The 19,559-nt window shown below is 46.5% G+C and overlaps 2 protein-coding genes across 7 annotated transcripts; one reads left to right on the top strand and one right to left on the bottom strand.

Moving 5' to 3' along the window:
- The first annotated feature begins 220 nt into the window (after positions 1-220).
- LOC100381631 (uncharacterized) lies at positions 221-4,184 on the top strand. Of its 5 annotated transcripts, none has more exons than XM_035964886.1 (10): positions 224-527; positions 1,162-1,232; positions 1,315-1,495; positions 1,744-1,787; positions 1,920-2,049; positions 2,116-2,157; positions 2,262-2,329; positions 2,494-2,940; positions 3,112-3,324; positions 3,422-4,184. In XM_035964886.1, the coding sequence occupies exons 2-10, from the start codon at positions 1,167-1,169 to the stop codon at positions 3,788-3,790; spliced, it is 1,560 nt and encodes a 519-aa protein (XP_035820779.1). In that variant the 5' UTR covers positions 224-527; positions 1,162-1,166; the 3' UTR covers positions 3,791-4,184. The 5 variants fall into 5 exon arrangements, with proteins under 5 accessions (XP_008668272.1, XP_035820779.1, XP_008668274.1 ...); XM_008670052.4 differs by having other exon boundaries at positions 1,744-1,820; XM_008670050.4 differs by having other exon boundaries at positions 221-527; positions 1,744-1,820; positions 1,920-2,157; positions 2,500-2,940.
- A 70-nt stretch (positions 4,185-4,254) lies between these two features.
- LOC100284719 (uncharacterized) lies at positions 4,255-8,456 on the bottom strand. 2 transcript variants are annotated; one of them, NM_001413065.1, is made up of 3 exons: positions 7,919-8,456; positions 6,690-7,680; positions 4,255-4,981 (listed from the first exon to the last, which is right to left on the bottom strand). In NM_001413065.1, the coding sequence occupies exons 2-3, from the start codon at positions 7,595-7,597 to the stop codon at positions 4,642-4,644; spliced, it is 1,248 nt and encodes a 415-aa protein (NP_001399994.1). In that variant the 5' UTR covers positions 7,598-7,680; positions 7,919-8,456; the 3' UTR covers positions 4,255-4,641. The 2 variants fall into 2 exon arrangements, with proteins under 2 accessions (NP_001399994.1, NP_001399995.1); NM_001413066.1 differs by having other exon boundaries at positions 7,991-8,456.
- Positions 8,457-19,559: the final 11,103 nt, after the last annotated feature.

Genomic DNA, 19,559 nt, shown 5'->3' with positions numbered 1-19,559 from the left:
TCCAGTTCAATTACCAAGGATTTAGCCGCGCTAGAAGAAGAAGAAAAAAAATCCAGCGTTTCAATCGTTGGTTTCGACCGGGATTTAACCCACCAGCATACGTACTAGATTGGACCTAATTTGGGTGGCTAATAAAATGACATCCAGGATGCCATCTCTCCAGCCCGTCCGATCCTACGTTTAATAAACATGAAGAATCACGCAAAACTGTCTGCAGCCACCTTTTTTTCTACTCGGCCACGGGCCACCCACGAGTTCAGTACTCGTTCAGAGACCACTCGCAAAACCCCCGTCTCCGGTCTCCCACTCTCCCTCGCCTCGTTCCGCTCCCGTCCCCAACTCCTGCATCGGCTGGGCTCTCGCCACCGCAGCACCGCCCCGCCGCTCGCCGACCACGCCTCCCGCCGCCGCAGAGCTCCAGCTCTCACTCACTGCTCTCGCAGGCGTCCTCTTCCTTCCGCTTCCGCTTCTGCTGGAGACGGTATCCGTCTGGACCTGGAGGACTGGACTGGGCTCTCCTTTCGCTGGTAAGGAGAGGTCTCTTCTGTTTGCCCGCCGTGATCTCTCAACTCCAAACGCTACTCTGTCCGATGGACGCTTGGTTCCGCTCAGTTCGTGCCGGATTGTTCGTTTGGCGGAGTGCTAAGCGGTAGCTTATTTGTCCGAAATTCCGGAGGGGTTCGAGTTCAGTCGTCGAACTCGAACCCCCATGCCCGACGTGAAGTTCGCCTGCCATCAGCTTTCAAGGGACGGGACGGGACGGGAGTTCCTGTGTACTACTCCAGATGCTTCGCCGCCAGGGCATTTGATCATTTGTGTTTGAGCAAATGTCTAGGACTTGTGAAACTTCGGCCATACATAGGTGTCGTCGCTTCATGGTGTGTGTGTCCCTGTGTTCAAGTGCTCTTCTGTCTTCCCTGAAGAACCGGCATTGTTTTACTGCACGGCGTATAACGGGAGCTCGTCGCCGATGTCCTATGCACATGAAATCGGAACCCGTATTTGTTTATTTATTCAGTATCATGAGAACTTCTTTAACCAGTTCGTGCGTGGTTTGGCATGTTAGTGGCATCCTAATCCTATTATTGGTTTACTTTGCGCTCATCACAATGCACCTTATACTGCTCACTCAACTTACACATGGCTGTTCCTTTTCGTCAGGTCATATGGTGCCATCGGAACCACAGACTGTAGTTGAGAACAAGCATTCCACAAGTGTGGGTGCCGAAGAGGTTATAGTAGTACAGTAATGCTGGTTCCTTGTTTTCTTCGTCTTTGCCAAACATGAAGTTTGATATGTTTCTTGTCTGTCAGCTTCTTTTGACAAAAGATGAAAGCACATCTACCACTGTCGTCCAAGGTGCAGGCTCCTTAATGTCACCAAAAGGTGTTCAAGAGGAAGCTAGCTTTATGGGTAAGGGTAAAGGTGGAGAACAACAGTTGGGCTACCAGCCCAATGTGTATGTTTCTCAGCCACACACACCCTTTTCTGGAGGTTAGACTTCTTTTTTGTTTCTCTGTGTTGATGCTTACACCTACCTGTACATTGTTGCACAAGATAGAATGCACTAATGCTGCATAATATGGTCTGACTATAATCTGCCCCCCCCCCCCCCCCCCCCCCCCCAATAAAAGACAAATTCATGCATTTACGTCTATAAGAATTACCTATTATTTAGCCCCCATGATAGTTTTTTCTGCTTGACTTGATCTAAGCTTTTGCTTTCATGACTTCATCTACAGGATACTCGAACCATTTGGATCAATGGGAGGGATACCCATATGCTGTGAGTGCAGAGGGACTTGATGCTGCATACCCTGTAAACCTGTTTCTTAATTTTCTTGAACATGTTTACTGAAGTGATTTTACTGCAAAACTAGTTACTCATGTATCTCCTCAATATGCAAACATTTCACAGGTGACGTATGGAGCTTATTCCCCTTTGTCAGCCATTGGAGATAGCCATACATATTTCTCTTTGCTCTGCCCCTTGTCAAGGCCTTGCTACCAGCCACCTGCTTCTCCAAACATGAGATATTCAAGTCCTGGTACTGGAATATCTCAATTTTATCCTATGCACCAGTATTACAGTCCTGACGAAGTTCATTACTCAGTGACTCCTAGCTTCTATCAGCCTTTTGGTTCTTTTAACGGAGGTAAGAATTCATTTTGTCGATACCTTTGTGGCTGTTTATAGTATATATGAAATTTGATTTCTTTTACTGTATAATTCCCATTCCATTTTGGAAATTTGTTGCAGTTCCAATGCAACCGAGTAGTTTTCCTGGATTTTTTGGGCAAGGAAACATACCCCTGACTTCTAGAATGGTATGTGGTCATTTAATTGCATTCTAGCATGTTCTTGTGAATTGATATATCAGTGACTATGATCCAAACATGGTTCTATAACTAGATGGATTTTTAATTATACTTCCCCTGCACTTTCCATGCCAGTTTTGTTGTTTTGGAACTGATGGCATGCATTCTTTTAGCATCAGGAGTCCATGTCTAATTCTGGATCACACAAGGCATTCCAGCAAGGTGGTAAATTTGGAGGCAGTACACAAAGTTGGAGCACTGCTAGTTGCAAATTCGGTACCTTCAAGGATGAGAAGTGCTCTCCTGACTTTCTGAATGAGCAATGCCGTGGCCCAAGGGCCACCAAAACAAGGAAAGAAGTGGGGAGCTCTTCAACCGAAGACAAAAATAAGAATGTCTTGCCAATAGCTGATTCTGATAAATACAACCACCCTGGTTTTGTGACTGAGTACAAGGATGCCAGATTTTATGTAATAAAATCCTACACTGAAGATCACATTCACAAGAGCATAAAGTATAATGTTTGGGCCAGCACTCCCAGAGGGAACAGAAAGTTAAATGCTGGTTATCATGAGGCAAAAGCGAAGGAAGATCATTGTCCTATTTTCTTGTTTTTCTCGGTATGGTTATTCACTTTATCGTTATATTTTTTTAACCATTTGCATTCTTACTGAGGGAGAAACAGGACAATCTCCATGCCCACGAGTGCCCGGTTACCATATGATTTGGCTTGGAGTTGGTCACTGTGCTAAACGAAGATGACTTATCAATTTACGACTATTTTTTTGCAGGTTAATAGCAGCGGTCATTTCTGCGGTGTGGCTGAGATGATTGGACCTGTCAATTTTGACAAGAGTGTTGATTACTGGCAGAATGAAAGATGGAATGGCCAATTCCCTGTCAAATGGCACATTGTTAAGGATGTCCCAAACAACATTGTCCGGCACATCATCCTAGAGAACAATGAGAACAAGCGAGTTACAAATAGCAGGGACACGCAGGAGGTGCAAATACAACTGATGCACATAGTTCCCATCTAGCTTTATGTTTCTGGGCAATTTTTGAACAATAGTTCCATTAACTTAACAAGCTAACTTGCAGGTGAAACTGAAGCAGGGTCTCCAGATGTTAGCCATCTTCAAGAACCATGAAGCCCAGACAAACATCCTTGAGGACTTCGACTTCTATGAGCAACGAGAGAAAGCTATGCTAGATGACAGGCAACAACAGAAGCCAGAGTGTTCCGATACTGGCAAGCAGGTGCAGGCCAGTGCACCGGTGGATATTGTGACTGGTATGTCGGACGCATTTGCACAGGCAGTTCAATTGGAAAAAACCAATGACAAAGAAAATAAACCAAGGATTGAAGATGCTGATGCTGCTGATAATGCTCCCGCTGCTCCTGTGAAGATCGAAGAGGACATGCTGAAAACAGCGGAAGTGGGAGGCCTCTTGAAGGAAAGCGGGTGATTGCTCGTTCTCCATTCATGACTAATCCAGAGCAGCAGCTGGGCCCATTTCTGAAGCCATTTCAGGGATGAGAGAATAAGAGTTATGCAAATATTTGCAGCCACAGGTTCAAAGCAGCCTCTCCGCATTTGTTGCTCAGACCTCTTATGTGGAGTCTGACACTGGGCCCTTTTGTACAGCATGGTAGGCTAGAGACATAGGCTTTGTTTTACCTTCAGTTAGCTTTGTTTTTTACCTTCAGTTAAACAGACTACAGCTAGTTACAGAGATTCCTAAATTGTCACCGTTTTCCTCCGCTCACTGCTTTGTTAACTTTTTTTCCACTGACCCCCTGAAGAATTGTGCTCAATGTAGCCAATTAGCCAGGAAAAAAAAGAAAAATACTATTTTCTATTAGTCCCGACCAAATTCTACATGTTAGCTTGGACTGACGCTATCAGAACTATTGCCATTGGAACAATTCATTGTCAGGAAATTATACATGCTATATGCTCAAGCAACGAAGTATTTGTGCATATTCCAGTAGGAGGGTTATAACATGAACAGACCACCTCCAGTAGGAGGCACATTCCAGTAGCAGGATCACAAGAACATTACAAGAATAGGAACCCTGCATGATGTTTCGACAGGACATAGACTAGCCCTAAAACATCTCAAGAGTCTGAAAACGCGAACTAGGTATATTTCTAAGTGCAGGAATATTTCAAAGACAACAAGGCTTACACCTGAGTATACACACATACAGCCATAAACTCAGGTGTGCTTTCTACTTCAGCTGAGCGAAGTTTGGACACATGATAAATACACTCAATTACGCTTCCATGGAGTTCATTTCAACTCTCTTGTTTGATTCAGTCGGTAGTCATCGGTTGGGACATGCAACACCGAAATCGGGCCTTGCGGACAGTGCTCAGGATCTCCATCTCAGCATGCTCCAGCATCCTCACAACTTCAGTGAATGGCGGACGGACATCAGGATTTGGATCCCAGCACCTGGTCATGATCTCAGCAAGGGTGGGCAGGCAGTCCTGGGGTATAGCTGGGCGGACACCCTTGTTCACCACAGCGAAAGCAGCCTGCACTGCTGTCATATTAGCAAAAGGGAGCATGCCAGTTATGAGCTCCCACAGCACAATGCCAAAGCTGTAGACATCAACTTTTTGGTCATATGGCCTGTGCTGAATCATCTCTCTGCAAGATTAAAAAAACAATATGTAAACATCTTCAGTCCTTTTACAACTTGTCAATTGTGTATGCATGACTGACTTAGCTTCAAACAAGAAAACATTCGGCCAACAGCTGGACCTTATACAGTCCACCCAAAGCATCATAATCAAACTTACAAAAGTAAAATAACAAAATACATAAGCTACTACTCCCTCCATTCCAAACGCTGTTCAATTTTATTCTAAGTCAAACCTATCTAACTTTGACCAAGTTTATAGAAAAAAAGTACCAACACCTATTAAATCGAACTGGTTTCATTAAATCCACCATGAAATGTGTTTGAACTTTGAAGTGCATTGCTTTGGTAATTATGGATTAGTGAATGTTATCTTTTCTACGAACTTAGTAAAAAAAGAGAAGTTTGGCTTAAAAAATATAGAGGTAAAACAACCTACAATAAGGCCAGATATGGCAACGGGTACAAACCCGTTGGGTTTTGCTATCCCAAACCCGTACCCGTGAAAAATATTTACGCCCACTAAAAAACCCGTACCCATGACGGGTTTGAAATTTTGCCCAAACCCGTACCCATCGGGTTTGCGGGTACCCACGGGTTACCCGCGGGTTTTTATCTCCAATATGCTTATTATTTTTATAATCAATAAGTATCATAATGATTAATAAGATCATTGTCCAAAATTTATGTAATGAATAACGAGTTCATGGTTTGGTATAAAAATATTAGTAGAGAGAATTAAATATAAATAATAAGTTGTATAATCAAGTTACATGCACTAAGTTATACATCCACCACATATATAACGCTAGTAATAACTATAATAGCAAGCAAGCAACACTATCACCAACTACTTATACATTCACTATTTGATAAAAATTAGGAAGTAAATAGGTAGATAATAAGTTTGTTGTTTGTTTATAAAATAAAATGACAATATGCACTAGGTTTGGTCGGGTTTAAAAAACCCACGGGTTCACGGGTTTGGGTACTATAGGAACAAACCCGTACCCATGAACCCGTCGGGCATACATTTATGCCCATTAACAAACTCATGGGTATGAAAATTGACCCAAACCCGTACCCTAATGGGGTAAAAACCCATCGGGTTTCGGGTTTCGGGTACACATTGCCATCTCTAAATAAGGCCCTGTTTGTTTCCTTCCAGGATTATGTAATCCAGCTTATAGATTATATAAGCACCTGATGACCTGCTTATGGATTATCATAATCTAGACATCTAGATTATGACCCGTGTTGTTTGTTTGTCTCTTAACTTATTTAAGCTGGATTATATAATCTAGAGGGTAAACAAGGGGCCTAACTACTGTGCAACAACTGTTTTAGAACACTGGTGCAAAAGCTACTAATTATTAATTAACACTGGTCACTCGTGCGAAAAAACTGTTTCTATAAAGTTTACAGCAGGCAGTATTTTTTAGAGCAATTAACATTCAAAGACAAAGCATCAATTTACATTCCTATGCAGCTAAACAGGTAAATAAAGCCAAAAAAGTAGTAAAGCTATGCATAAAAATAATTCCTGGATAGCATCATACGAGAAACCTGCAAACACCTTAATGTCCAGTATATGAAAAAGTATATGTGCAATTACTTGACCCACATTTTTGTACTATTGATTGACATAAATGTTCAATATATGATGTGACTTCTAATTTTAATAAGTAACACCAGCAATGTCAGTGTTCAACTTACGGTGCCATCCAACGATAGGTTCCCGTTTCAGGTGTCATCCCCTCAGTTTTTACTTCAATCCGAGCTACTCCAAAGTCAGCTATCTTGATAGATTTATCACCAGATATCAAGAGGTTATCTGACTTAAGATCCCTATGAATGAAGCCAAGACCATGAACATACGCCATCCCCCTTGCAACATCCAGTGCTTGCTTAACCGCCAGTTTTAGTGGAACTGACCTATTCTGCCTCTTTGCCAGAAACTGCCTAACTGATCCGCCCTTGGCATACTCCGTAACAATGCACCAAACCACTGGCTTCCTGCATGCTCCAATAAATTTAACAATATTCTGGTGCCTCAAGGTTGCAAGCATCATAACTTCTTGCACAAACTGCTGTTCCATTAACCCGGCTCTCTCCGGATCTGCCTCTGGCCTCTCCAAAAGCTTAATGGCAACATCCTCACCGTTGTAGGTACCCCTGTAGAGCTTTCCAAAGGCGCCCTGTGCAAAGGGCATTCCCATGTGGAGCTTAGCTAAATCAATCGTCCACTCCTCATAATCCTTGAGTGTCTCAGTCGGGTACCTTGGGTCCATCAACGCCTGTGCCAGCGCATCGTCGCTCAAGGCGTGAGACACCCGTCCATGACGGAAAATGCTGTGCCCGCCGACCGAGTAATTGCCAACGACAGGTCCCTTGAGGCCAGGGTGATTGAGCATCCTAGTATGGGAGTCACAGGACCCTACGCTGCTGTTGTCCACAGACATTGCAATGGAGCCACCATGTGTGCTGGTCTGCATGCTATTAAGGTTGTCTACCGACATGTTTGAGCCCTCACCGAGCTTCCGGTAGTATGCCATGTCGCAGAAATCCCCACCATTGTCATGGCCTCCAATCATGCCAGCGAAATTGGGGCCTTCCGCCATCATACAGCGACCAAATGCCCCCCTTCTCTCTGCAATTCACCTGTCGCACTGTTATGTTATCTACCGCTTGGACGAAGAGAGGCAACCTGCACAGCAAGAGTGCGTCAGAATTAAGAGCTAAATTCTAGGAACTGCAAGCAGCTGTAACACGAAAGCTGCACGCTCTCCAACAAATCATCAAGCCCCGGTCCGCCCCAGAGAAACAAAGGGGGAAAACGAAAAAAAAAAAAAACGCGCAAAATCGGACCATCTTTCTTCGCCAGAGGAACCTAGAAACCAAATCAATCGCAAGGTACCAACCAAAAACCTACACCAGAACCCTACCCGGATCAAATCCCAAGCTCAGGCCGCTTCCAGAAACTGAATCAAGCTCAGACGCGGCCCAAGAAATTGCACCTCGCGAAGCCCACGGTTTCCGGCGTTTCGGGGGTCGATCGGAGCGAGGCGGCGCGGCGGCGGAGATGAAGCCTGGGGCCGTGCCGGGAGTCGGCGGCGCGGGCGGAGTCAGAGCGGGGAGACGGGTGCGATGACCAGAGGAAAGGGGGAGGGAGAGAGAACGCCTCTGGACGGGAGGACCAGACGGACGAGAGAGGGGAGACCAGACGAGTCACTACTCACGACTCACGAGTCACGAGTGGAGGCGCCTCTCTCTTTTCTCTCTCCTGGTATGGTGGTGGTGGTGGTGGGTTAGCCAGGGTGAGCTGGTTAATTGCGGTGTTTTTTAAACTTGTTCTCTCCTAGTCTGCTTGCTGCCTTTGTGCTCCCTTCCTTGGAGAAAAATTCTGAACGGTCCTGCCGTAGAGGGGTTGAGCTGCGGCACCTCTCCTCTCCGGATTGAAAACGCGTGGTACGGAACGGAAGCGCATCTCACGACCAAGGGACATGTCTTTCTTGGATAGTTCGGTGACACCGCCGGCTTGCTTGCATCTCCCTACTTAGGCCTTTTCGTTTCCGTCGGATTGCACCCGGAATCGTTCCAGCTAATCAAAGTTTATATAAATTAGAGAAGTAATCCGGTCAGGAATCGTTCCGACCCACCAATCCGACAGAAACGAACAAACCCTTAATGTATCGTCTTCTATTTTGGGAGACAGCTGCCTGACGCGCGAGTGCGAACTTGGCGTTGAAGTCCGGCTCACTCTCCTTCAGGCAAGCCGTAGTTGAAGGAGGGAGCGCGCGCAGCGGCGCACAAGTCTGAGATGTTGCCGACCTGCCGTCGCGTGTGCCACAACGTGGTGGCGGAGGCCATCGCCCCGTGGTACGCATTCGCGCCCACGTCTCCATCCTCGTCGCACTCCTCCATCGCCGGCAGCCTCCCTGACGAGCAAGCCGGCGTAGAACGGAGCTGAGCCAACCGAAGGAATCGAGTATAGCGATCTCGCTGAGCTATCCAGGAGCGATGTGTTCCTTGGCCGTAGGATGCACTTTCGTGCCACGTGTCTTCAATCCAGAGAGGTGTCGCAGCCCAACCCATATATCGCACGCCGGAGCGCACAGCGACAACGACAGTGGACTTGGTTGGTCTGCTTGCGCACGGAAGGATGGAGACCAGCTATAGTTGGAGATATAAAAAATATGGTCAATTTTTTGTATTTTGGTCTTTTTCGAAAAAAAATTAAGTTTAGACCCTTGAACGACTTATTTTTGTGTTTGAGTCGTTTGTTCGTTGCCATAGGTAGTGGCGCCGAGGTATCTGACCTGCTGACACGCGAGGGCTGACGCGGCGCCGACGTGACACTTAGCTTGGCGCCACATATCTCATGGATAGGTGTGATAGAGTTGCTCTAAGGCTGTTTCCAATAGTTTAAGTTTACACATATGATCACCTAAAAATATTGTTTTACGATTGTCGGGTACCATAATTAGGGGTACCCCCAACACTCCTAATCACGGCTGGTAAACACCCTCAGACTAACTGACGTGCGCGGTTCAAGCCAAGACTTCGTCTACCCAAGGGACGCGACCTCGCCCGAGCCCAGCCTCGGGCTGGAGCAGTAGTCCCAGACGAGTTCACGCCTCGCCCGAGGGCCTCCTCAGGCAGCGGGCGCCTCCTCGGCTCTCCCGAAGCCCGGCTCGGGCAGGCTTCGTTGTGAAGCAACCTTGGCCGGACCGCCTCACCAACCGACCGCTTCGCAGGCGCATTCAATGCAGGGGACGCCTGACGCCGTATCCTGACACACGCGCCTCAGTCGGCCAGGCCGAAGTGACCGCAGTCACTTCACCCCTCTCTTTTTCTGTCCGATATGACGGGAAAACAGCGCCACCCGCCCCGCTCCGACTGCCGTGCCAACCACCCAGGCGAAGACTGACAACAAGTCACGATCAACCACCGAGTTCGGCCTCGGGCGCAACAGGAAGCTCCGCCTCGTCCAACCTCAGGCTCCAACCTCGAGAGGAGGTCTCCGCCTAGTCCGACCCCCGGACTCGGCCTCGACCTCGGCCTCGGGAGGAATCACGTCCTCGCCCGACCCCGGTCTCGGCCTCAAGAGAAGTCTCCGCCTCGCCCGACCTCAGGCTCAGGCCTCAGGAGGAGGTCTCCGCCTCGCCCGACCCCCGGACTCGGCCTCGACCTCGGTCTCGGGAGGAATCGCGTCCTCGCCCGGCCCCGGCCTCGGCCTCAAGAGAAGTCTCCGCCTCGCCCGACCTTAGGCTCGGACCGACCGCGCCAACAGGGGATACATCATTACCCTATCCCTAGCCACCTCAGGCTACAAGGAACAAGACCGGCGTCCCATCTGGCTTACCCCGGCGACGGGTAATGATGGTGCCCCGCGTGCAACCATGACGCCGGTGGCTCTCAGCCCCTTACGGCAGCAAGGAGACGTCAGCAGGATCCTTGCCGCGCTGCCAGCTGTGCTTCTACAGGGCTCAGGCGCTTCTCCGACGGCCACGCTATCACGTGTATAGGGCTCAAGCTCTCCCCCGACAGCCACGTTGGCATGTACACAAGGCTTAGGCATTTCTCTACCGGACACGTTAGCGCATAGCTACACCCCCCATTGTACGACTGGACCCTCTCCTTGCGTCTATAAAAGGGAGGTCCAGGGCCATCCTGGAGGGGGTTCGCGCGGGGGAAGGAGCGAACGAACAGGCTCTCTCTCTCTCTTTCCCTCTCGTGACGTGCTTGTAACCCCTACTACGAGCGGCACCCCTGGTGCAGGATAATACAAGGATTGTCCCACCTCTTGTGTTCCATCCCGTGCCAACCCATCTGGGCAGGGGCACGCAGCGACAATCTCACTCGTCGGTCCAGGGACCCCCCGAGTCCAAAACCCCGACAGTTGGCACGCCAGGTAGAGGCCTGCTGCGTGTTAACGAACACCTTCCCGTTGAGTTCCAGATGGGGAGTCTTCATCAACCTCTTCAGCCCAGGACGGTGCTCCGTTTCGGGAGTCTCGAGTTCATGTCCCTCGACGGCAGCTACGACATGGTACTCCTCCCCTCGCGGCGCGACGACAGCGACGGTCTTCGACTCGCCCGGCGGCGGCGAGCTCGGCGACAACATCTCCCCGCGGCGGAAGAGGAGCACTCCGGTCGTCCCTGCCACCCTCCTCGCCGGAGGAGGCGGAGACGGGGCAACCATGGCCACACAAGAGGCGGCACCTTGTCAGCTGTCGCACCAGAGCGAGTCGACGACGCCGGCACTGCCCCGGGGGACCTATTGGGCATTGTCCTCGCACCTGAGACGACGGCGGGTGTCACTTCCCCGCAACGTGTCAACCCCAAGCAGACTGATGACGCCAGCACCCTCGCAAAGGATCTACTGGGCGTTACCCTCGTACCTGAGATGACGGTGTGCTCCGCCCCCGACGCGACTTCACCACCGACCATCGACCAAGAGGTACCGTCCGTTTTCCATCCCGTACCCTTTCGATTCAGCTTCGATCCACCTAGCGACCCCGCTACGGTGAGCGCCTTCGTAAAGGCATATCCAAACCTTCCGGTGTACCATATGTGGTCGACCTGGGACCGACTGACAGCCGTCTCAACCTTTGGGCTAGCGGGTTCCGAGGACGAGGACGACCCCGACTTCGGTTGGGAATTCTCTGGCCTCAATGACCCTGGTGCCATGCGGGACTTCATGTCCGCATGTGACCACTGTCTTTTCGGTTGTTCTGACGATGGCCACGACCTTGACGACGAGGGTTACGGCCCAAGTCGCGAATGTTTTCACGTCGATCAGGGAGATCACAACGAAGGCAACCACCTCGGTATGCCGGAGGTTGACGATCCCCCTGGGCCCGCATCTCGCGTTGACATCCCGCGGGAGCTAGCTGTGGTCCCAGTCCCTGCGGGGGGTCGGGACATACAGCTCGAGCAAATCCGTGAGATGCAGGCCCAGGTCGACGGGGAAGCAGGCCGGCTTGTGCAGCTCCGACAGAACATCGAGCAGGAGTGGGCAGGCCGAACACTCGCCGAAGGGGCCTGTCATCGGGCCCAAGACGTCCAGCACCGCATCGTCGACAATGCCAGGGCAGCGCTGCCCCCGGCCATCAACGAGTTCGGCCAGGACCTAGCAGCAGCGGCGATGCTACTTCGAGCCATGCCGGAGCCATCCATCACCGAGGGACGGCGTATCTAGGGCGAACTCAAGGATCTCCTGGAAGGCACCGGAGTTCGACGAGCCGAGAGCTCCGCCTCCCGGAGGCGAGCTGACCCCTCGGGGCATCACGCGGTTGTAATGCCCAAAATTAGTGAAAGAGGAAGATAATAGAATAAATAAATAAATATACTTATATGCTAGAGTTTTGGGGATTTCTTGATTTTTTTTCTTCGTGCATATTCAACTAAAGGAATTAAAGTAGTCAAATGACAAATAAATAAATACATAAATGTGCATTCCATGCTGGATTCTTGTATGTTTGCATTTGTATTCAAATTTGTGAGACAAGTTTAAGTTTGAAAATTTAGAATATGGGAAATAAAAGAGAAAAGAGAAGAAAAAGAAAAGAATACACATTATAAGATAACAATAATAAATAATATTATTTCAAACAGTAGAATTATAATTCATGTATACTTTTTCTTGATATTTGGAATCTGGAGTTCAAAACAAGAATTTGAATTGAGTTTGAATAATTGGAATTTGAAATAGAAAAGAAAAGAGTGAAAAAGAAAAACATAAGCCTCACTTGGGCCTAATCCCTCACTTCTAGCCCATATGCACTTTGCCACCCGCCAGCCCACTCCTGCTCTAGCGCTGGCGTATGAGCCCCACTGGCCAGCCTCTCACTTTCACGCGCGTATCAAACACGGTCACTGGTTTGTGGGACCCACTGTCAGCCCTATCCTCTTCCTCAAGTCTGAACGGGGGGCGCTAAAACAGAAATCGCGAGCGCCTCGGCCGATTCACGGACTCTTGTCGTTGGCCGGATTTTTCTCGCCGATCGTTTCCCTACATCGAACTCTACCGCTGCACTATAAAATCGTGTGGTCTCTGGCTCCCTTGCGGCATACATAACACTGCTTCTCTCCCTTTGCCTGAGCGGCGTTCGCCATCGCTAGATTGGAGACGATCTCCCGGTACTGGGAGAAGGAAAGACACGCCCGTGCGTGGCGGCTCTGGCGAGCTACTGGCGGTGACAGGGGGGCCGCGGCTCGGATTGCTGGGGTGGCTGAAGTCACCGCATCGGAAATTCAGAACGCCAGCGTCGTTCGCAGGGCGCCTCGAGGTTAGTCGAACCCTGAACCCGGATTCTCGTGTGTATGGCGGAGAACTTGTCGTGGCGAGTAGAACTTTTTCTTCCCTTCGTCTAGCTAGGCTCGGTTCTGTTCCCCGCCACGTACCAAACACCACCGTGGGCCATGGCGCGCCGCCGTGTAGTCCCCTGTGCGGCGCCGCTCGGCCTGGCTCAGGGAAGGAGGAAGACGAGTCCCTGGCCGTAGGATTGAGATGGACGGCTGGGATTAAAAGTAGCATTTACCCCTTCGCGTATTGAATCCAAGCCTTTGGCGCCTGATCGAGTGGATGGGGTTTGAAATCGTCTGGAACCGTGGATGCCGCATCCAAGGGTTGTGGGTGATTCCTGTTCACTTTAGGGGGGAATCTAATCCCGTCGGTTGATGGGCGATCGGATGGCTCACGGTGGCTGATACCCCTTCGGCCATGACAAATTCTTAAAGAGCCCCTGTCCTTTTATCAAATCAACCCGCCGTCCTCATGCGTGTAAAGGAATTATAAAACAGGCCCAGAATTTTGCATAAAGCACCCTAGGCTTAGTTAAAATAGTGTCCACAGTCCAGAATCCTTGGGAAATTCAGAATTTATTTAGAAAAAGGATTTTTAGTGCAAAAATAAATCTAGGAATTTGCTTAATTCATATTAAATTCATTTTAGCTCCAAATTAATTTATTCCAGAGACATTAATTTTGTTTTAATATTGACTACCACTTAGTAACTCCATTTAGCAATGAAATATGAATTAACATTATTCATCTAAATTAATCTATACCATGTACTCAATAACTCCATAAATTCATAAGTCAATAACCGTAACTCCGTTTTGATCCATTCTAATTTCATTAGTCTCACAATAATATTTATTAACATCTGGTAACTTTGTTTTGTCATGAAATATAGGTTAAAAAGTTGCACTTAGTCTATTCTATATTTAACCACGTGGATCTTCGGAAAACCATAACTTCACAACCGTAACTCCGATTGTAGTGATTCTCGAGCCCATGATCTCGTAGTAACGCGGAGATTATTATTATGTAGTGTATTATTATGTTTGGTGTGATGTTAATTTTGCATATACCATGTTTGTATGTATTGCTACGATTAGCGCGAGGTCACGAGTCACCTGAAGATCATCCTGGTACCTGGAATCTCAAGTCCCAGGCAAGTTGTGCCCTTGATCACTTCTTTTTACCCAGTCATGTTCTGATTAATCATAATGATCTACATAGGTTAATTTTGATGGGACCCAATAGGTTACCCTAGTTTGACTATCTTTATACCTTGTTCACCACTGAATTTTTGGGTAGTACCTGCTATTGCTTTATGTGGTTTTGGGTATAGAGATATTCACTACTCATGATTACACTTTTTATTATCTGTTTATTATTTACTGTTCATGATAAGATCATTATGTTAATTGGAACATGGAGAACCACCCGGGAAAATAGTGCTACCACAAGGGTTTAATGGGACGCCCTTGGCCAACTAACTAGGAAAGCTAGTGGAAGACTACCTTGCCCGAAAGGGGCAAGGGCAGTAGTGGAGTGGTCAGTGTAGGGAGGTCCTCGGGTTGATTTTGCTGCGATGGCGGTCAGACGAGGGATTCCTGCATTGGAGCTTCCTATAAACTGTAGCGTGTTTTCTGAAGCTAGTGGAACTTTGTAAAGGCCTCATAGTGTTACCCTGCCTCGCCTCCTTGGTAGAGGTGTATGAGATTGGCCATCTCTTGGCAGATGGGTAACATGACTTGTGGGTAAAGATGCGCAACCTCTGCAGAGTGTAAAACTGGTATACTAGCTGTGCTCACGGTCATGAGCAACTCGGACACTCACATGATTAATTTATGGAACTAAATTCAATTTGTCATATGCATTGCATCGCAGGTGATGTTGTTACTTTTGTTCTACTTAATTGGGTTTGGTATTTACTTATACTTAGTAATTGCTAATAAAATTTTGACCAACTTTAAAAGCAATGCTTAGCTTCAACCATCCTCTTTGGTAAGCCTTACACTTCACATGAGCTCCCACCTTTGGCGAGTTCATGCACATTATTCCCCACAACTTGTTGAACTATGAACGTATGTGAGCTCACTCTTGCTGTCTCACACCCCCTCCACAGGTCAAGAACAGGTACCACGGGATGAGGCGCATGAAGGATGCTATGATGTGTCTGTGAGAGGTCTAGGCCGTCGTCTCCCAGTCAACTTTGGGTTGCTGGACCGTCGTCTCCTTATAATGTAATTATTTATTTTGTATAGAACTCCTGTTATATAGTAAAGATGTGACATTCGATCCTGTGCCATGATTCATCATATGTGTGAGACTTGGTCCAGCACACCTGGTGATTATGTTCGCGCCCGGGTCTTTGTGCCCCAAAACCCGGGTGTGACAGAAGTGGTATCAGAGGAATGTTGACTGTAGGACGAAACCTAGATAGATCTGGACAACCATTATTTACTTACCTCTGCTACTCTGATTCTTTCTTATCTTTTCTTTCTAAAAGATAAATATGGATTTTACACTTTGAAATCCTGTGCCTAAAGTGATTTTAGGAATAGGAGACCTCATCTTAGGGACAAAATCAAAACTATTTTTGTAAATATTTGTATGCTTGAATGTTTGTTCTTATGATATTTGTCTGATTTGGATTTTTGATTGAGTGTGATGGGTTGTGGAGTAATGTCCATAATTACATCTGCATATACGTATAGGCATAAATGGAATTCATAAGAAAACTAAGCAACTTAGATTACCCTCCATTAAAATGTATCTATCTCATAGAGATCCCTCTAATCTTAAAAGACTCTCCCATATCTTAATAGATTCATCGTATCTTATAAGATTCTCTCTTATCTTACTAGATCCACCTCATCTTAAAAGATTCTTCTTACCTTAATAAATTCATCTTATCTTGAAGAGATTCTATCTTATCATAACATATCTAACTAATCTCAAAAGATTCTAACATATCTTAATAATACATATTCTACCCTATTAGACCTATCTAACCTAAACCAGTCTAATCTAGCCATATCCAATCTAATCTAGATCTTATCTTACCTAATGTGATCTGATCTAGTGTGGTCTAACGTAATCTAACCGAATGTGGTCCACTTAAACAAATTAATGACACTAGTAGAAGAAATTAGACCCTACTAGCCATATATTAACTTAACTTAGCGTATTGGATCAACTCAACCATGAGCTAATCCAACCCATAGAGTCATGATGAAAGGTATAATCTATCTGTCCCCACTTAACATCAAACAAACTTTTAACCTACACCATGTAGACTATCCCATCTTAACAAAATTTTATCCTACCTTGGATATTCACCTTATATGACTAGTTATCACAAGCTTGGTATAAAATAAAGATTAAGCCGTGCCAAAGAATCCTTAGATCAACGAGTTATTGGCCTGTTCGTTTGCCTGCCAAATAATTTTCCTTGCAAAAAAACTATATTCCCATATGCTTCTAACTTTCATGGTCAATACCAGGAAAGGAAAGATTATCACGCAACAGCAAACAGAAATGAATCCTCCAAATCCTCCACCTGTTGAAATCGATCAAGTGGTTGCTGCTCAAAGACTGGTAATACAACAATTGACAGACCTAGTGACCGAGATGCAAAATCAGATAAGACAAGGACGCGAGGAAATACGTCAGGTCCGCCAAGAAATAAGCCAAGCGCGGCTGGAGAGACAACGACAACAACAACCTCCACCACCACCACCAGCTCCACCAAGCTACATAAACATATATATAAATTACTACTATTTGTAAGATCTAGATGTTACTTTAGTTAGTGGATGATATGATATTATTTTAGAAGGAATAATAAGGTCTAATCGACCCCATGTCTTGCTAATGAAGTATGCATCATGCTGAGATTTTGTTTGCGTATATGTGTTGAGTATACACCCTTTCCTTGCAAATCTCGAGGACGAGATTAGTTTTTAAGGGGGTAGGATTTGTAATGCCCAAAGTTAGTGCAAGAGGAAGATAATAGAATAAATAAATAAATATACTTATATGCTAGAGTTTTGGGGATTTCTTGATTTTTTTTCTTCGTGCATATTCAACTAAAGGAATTAAAGTAGTCAAATGACAAATAAATAAATACATAAATGTGCATTCCATGCTGGATTCTTGTATGTTTGCATTTGTATTCAAATTTGTGAGACAAGTTTAAGTTTGAAAATTTAGAATATGGGAAATAAAAGAGAAAAGAGAAGAAAAAGAAAAGAATACACATTATAAGATAACAATAATAAACAATATTATTTCAAACAGTAGAATTATAATTCATGTATACTTTTTCTTGATATTTGGAATCTGGAGTTCAAAACAAGAATTTGAATTGAGTTTGAATAATTGGAATTTGAAATAGAAAAGAAAAGAGTGAAAAAGAAAAACATAAGCCTCACTTGGGCCTAATCCCTCACTTCTAGCCCATATGCACTTTGCCACCCGCCAGCCCACTCCTGCTCTAGCGCTAGCGTATGAGCCCCACTGGCCAGCCTCTCACTTTCACGTGCGTATCAAACACGGTCACTGGTTTGTGGGACCCACTGTCAGCCCTATCCTCTTCCTCAAGTCCGAACGGGGGGCGCTAAAACAGAAATCGCGAGCGCCTCGGCCGATTCACGGACTCTTGTCGTTGGCCGAATTTTTCTCGCTGATCGTTTCCCTACATCGGACTCTACCGCTGCACTATAAAATCGTGTGGTCTCTGGCTCCCTTGCGGCATCCATAACGCTGCTTCTCTCCCTTTGCCTGAGCGACGTTCGCCATCGCTAGATTGGAGACGATCTCCCGGTACTGGGAGAAGGAAAGGCACGCCCGTGCGTGGCGGCTCTGGCGAGCTACTGGCGGTGACAGGGGGCCGCGGCTCGGATTGCTGGGGTGGCTGAAGTCACCACATCGGAAATTCAGAACGCCAGCGTCGTTCGCAGGGTGCCTCGAGGTTAGTCGAACCCTGAACCCGGATTCTCGTGTGTATGGCGGAGAACTTGTCGTGGCGAGTAGAACTTTTTCTTCCCTTCGTCTAGCTAGGCTCGGTTCTGTTCCCCGCCACGTACCAAACACCACCGTGGGCCATGGCGCGTCGCCGTGTAGTCCCCTGTGCGGCGCCGCTCGGCCTGGCTCAATGAAGGAGGAAGACGGGTCCCTGGCCGTAGGATTGAGATGGACGGCTGGGATTAAAAGTAGCATTTACCCCTTCGCGTATTGAATCCAAGCCTTTGGCGCCTGATCGAGTGGATGGGGTTTGAAATCGTCTGGAACCGTGGATGCCGCATCCAAGGGTTGTGGGTGATTCCTGTTCACTTTAGGGGGGAATCTAATCCCGTCGGTTGATGGGCGATCGGATGGCTCACGGTGGCTGATACCCCTTCGGCCATGACAAATTCTTAAAGAGCCCCTGTCCTTTTATCAAATCAACCCGCCGTCATGATGCGTGTAAAGGAATTATAAAACAGGCCCAGAATTTTGCACAGAGCACCCTAGGCTTAGTTAAAATAGTGTCCACAGTCCAGAATCCTTGGAAAATTCAGAATTTATTTAGAAAAAGGATTTTTAGTGCAAAAATAAATCTAGGAATTTGCTTAATTCATATTAAATTCATTTTAGCTCCAAATTAATTTATTCCAGAGACATTAATTTTGTTTTAATATTGACTACCACTTAGTAACTCCATTTAGCAATGAAATATGAATTAACATTATTCATCTGAATTAATCTATACCATGTACTCAATAACTCCAGAAATTCATAAGTCAATAACCGTAACTCCGTTTTGATCCATTCTAGTTTCATTAGTCTCACAATAATATTTATTAACATCTGGTAACTTTGTTTTGTCATGAAATATAGGTTAAAAAGTTGCACTTAGTCTATTCTATATTTAACCACGTGGATCTTCGGAAAACCATAACTTCACAACCGTAACTCCGATTGTAGTGATTCTCGAGCCCATGATCTCGTAGTAACGCATAGATTATTATTATGCAGTGTATTATTATGTTTTGTGTGATGTTAATTTTGCATATACCATGTTTGTATGTATTGCTACGATTAGCGCGAGGTCACGAGTCACCTGAAGATCATCCTGGTACCTGGAATCTCAAGTCCCAGACAAGTTGTGGCCTTGATCACTTCTTTTTACCCAGTCATGTTCTGATTAATCATAATGATCTGTATAGGTTAATTTTGATGGGACCCAATAGGTTACCCTAGTTTGACTATCTTTATACCTTGTTCACCACTGAATTTTTGGGTA

The sequence above is a fragment of the Zea mays genome, chromosome 2 (genome assembly GCF_902167145.1).
Source record: "Zea mays cultivar B73 chromosome 2, Zm-B73-REFERENCE-NAM-5.0, whole genome shotgun sequence".
Lineage (NCBI taxonomy): Eukaryota > Viridiplantae > Streptophyta > Magnoliopsida > Poales > Poaceae > Zea > Zea mays.
Note: the sequence above shows the minus strand (reverse complement) of the source record. Positions and strands in the feature narration are given on the sequence as shown.

Coding starts and splice junctions, on each gene's coding strand:
- LOC100381631 (NM_001174448.1), top strand. CDS start 1,167: ATGGTGCCATCGGAACCACAGACTGTAGTTGAGAACAAGCATTCCACA. Junction 1,821..1,919: donor GACTTGATGCTGCATACCCT/GTAAACCTGTTT, acceptor AACATTTCACAG/GTGACGTATGGAGCTTATTC. Junction 2,941..3,111: donor CTATTTTCTTGTTTTTCTCG/GTATGGTTATTC, acceptor ATTTTTTTGCAG/GTTAATAGCAGCGGTCATTT.
- LOC100284719 (NM_001413065.1), bottom strand. CDS start 7,597: ATGATGGCGGAAGGCCCCAATTTCGCTGGCATGATTGGAGGCCATGAC. Junction 4,982..6,689: donor ACCTATCGTTGGATGGCACC/GTAAGTTGAACA, acceptor TTAATCTTGCAG/AGAGATGATTCAGCACAGGC.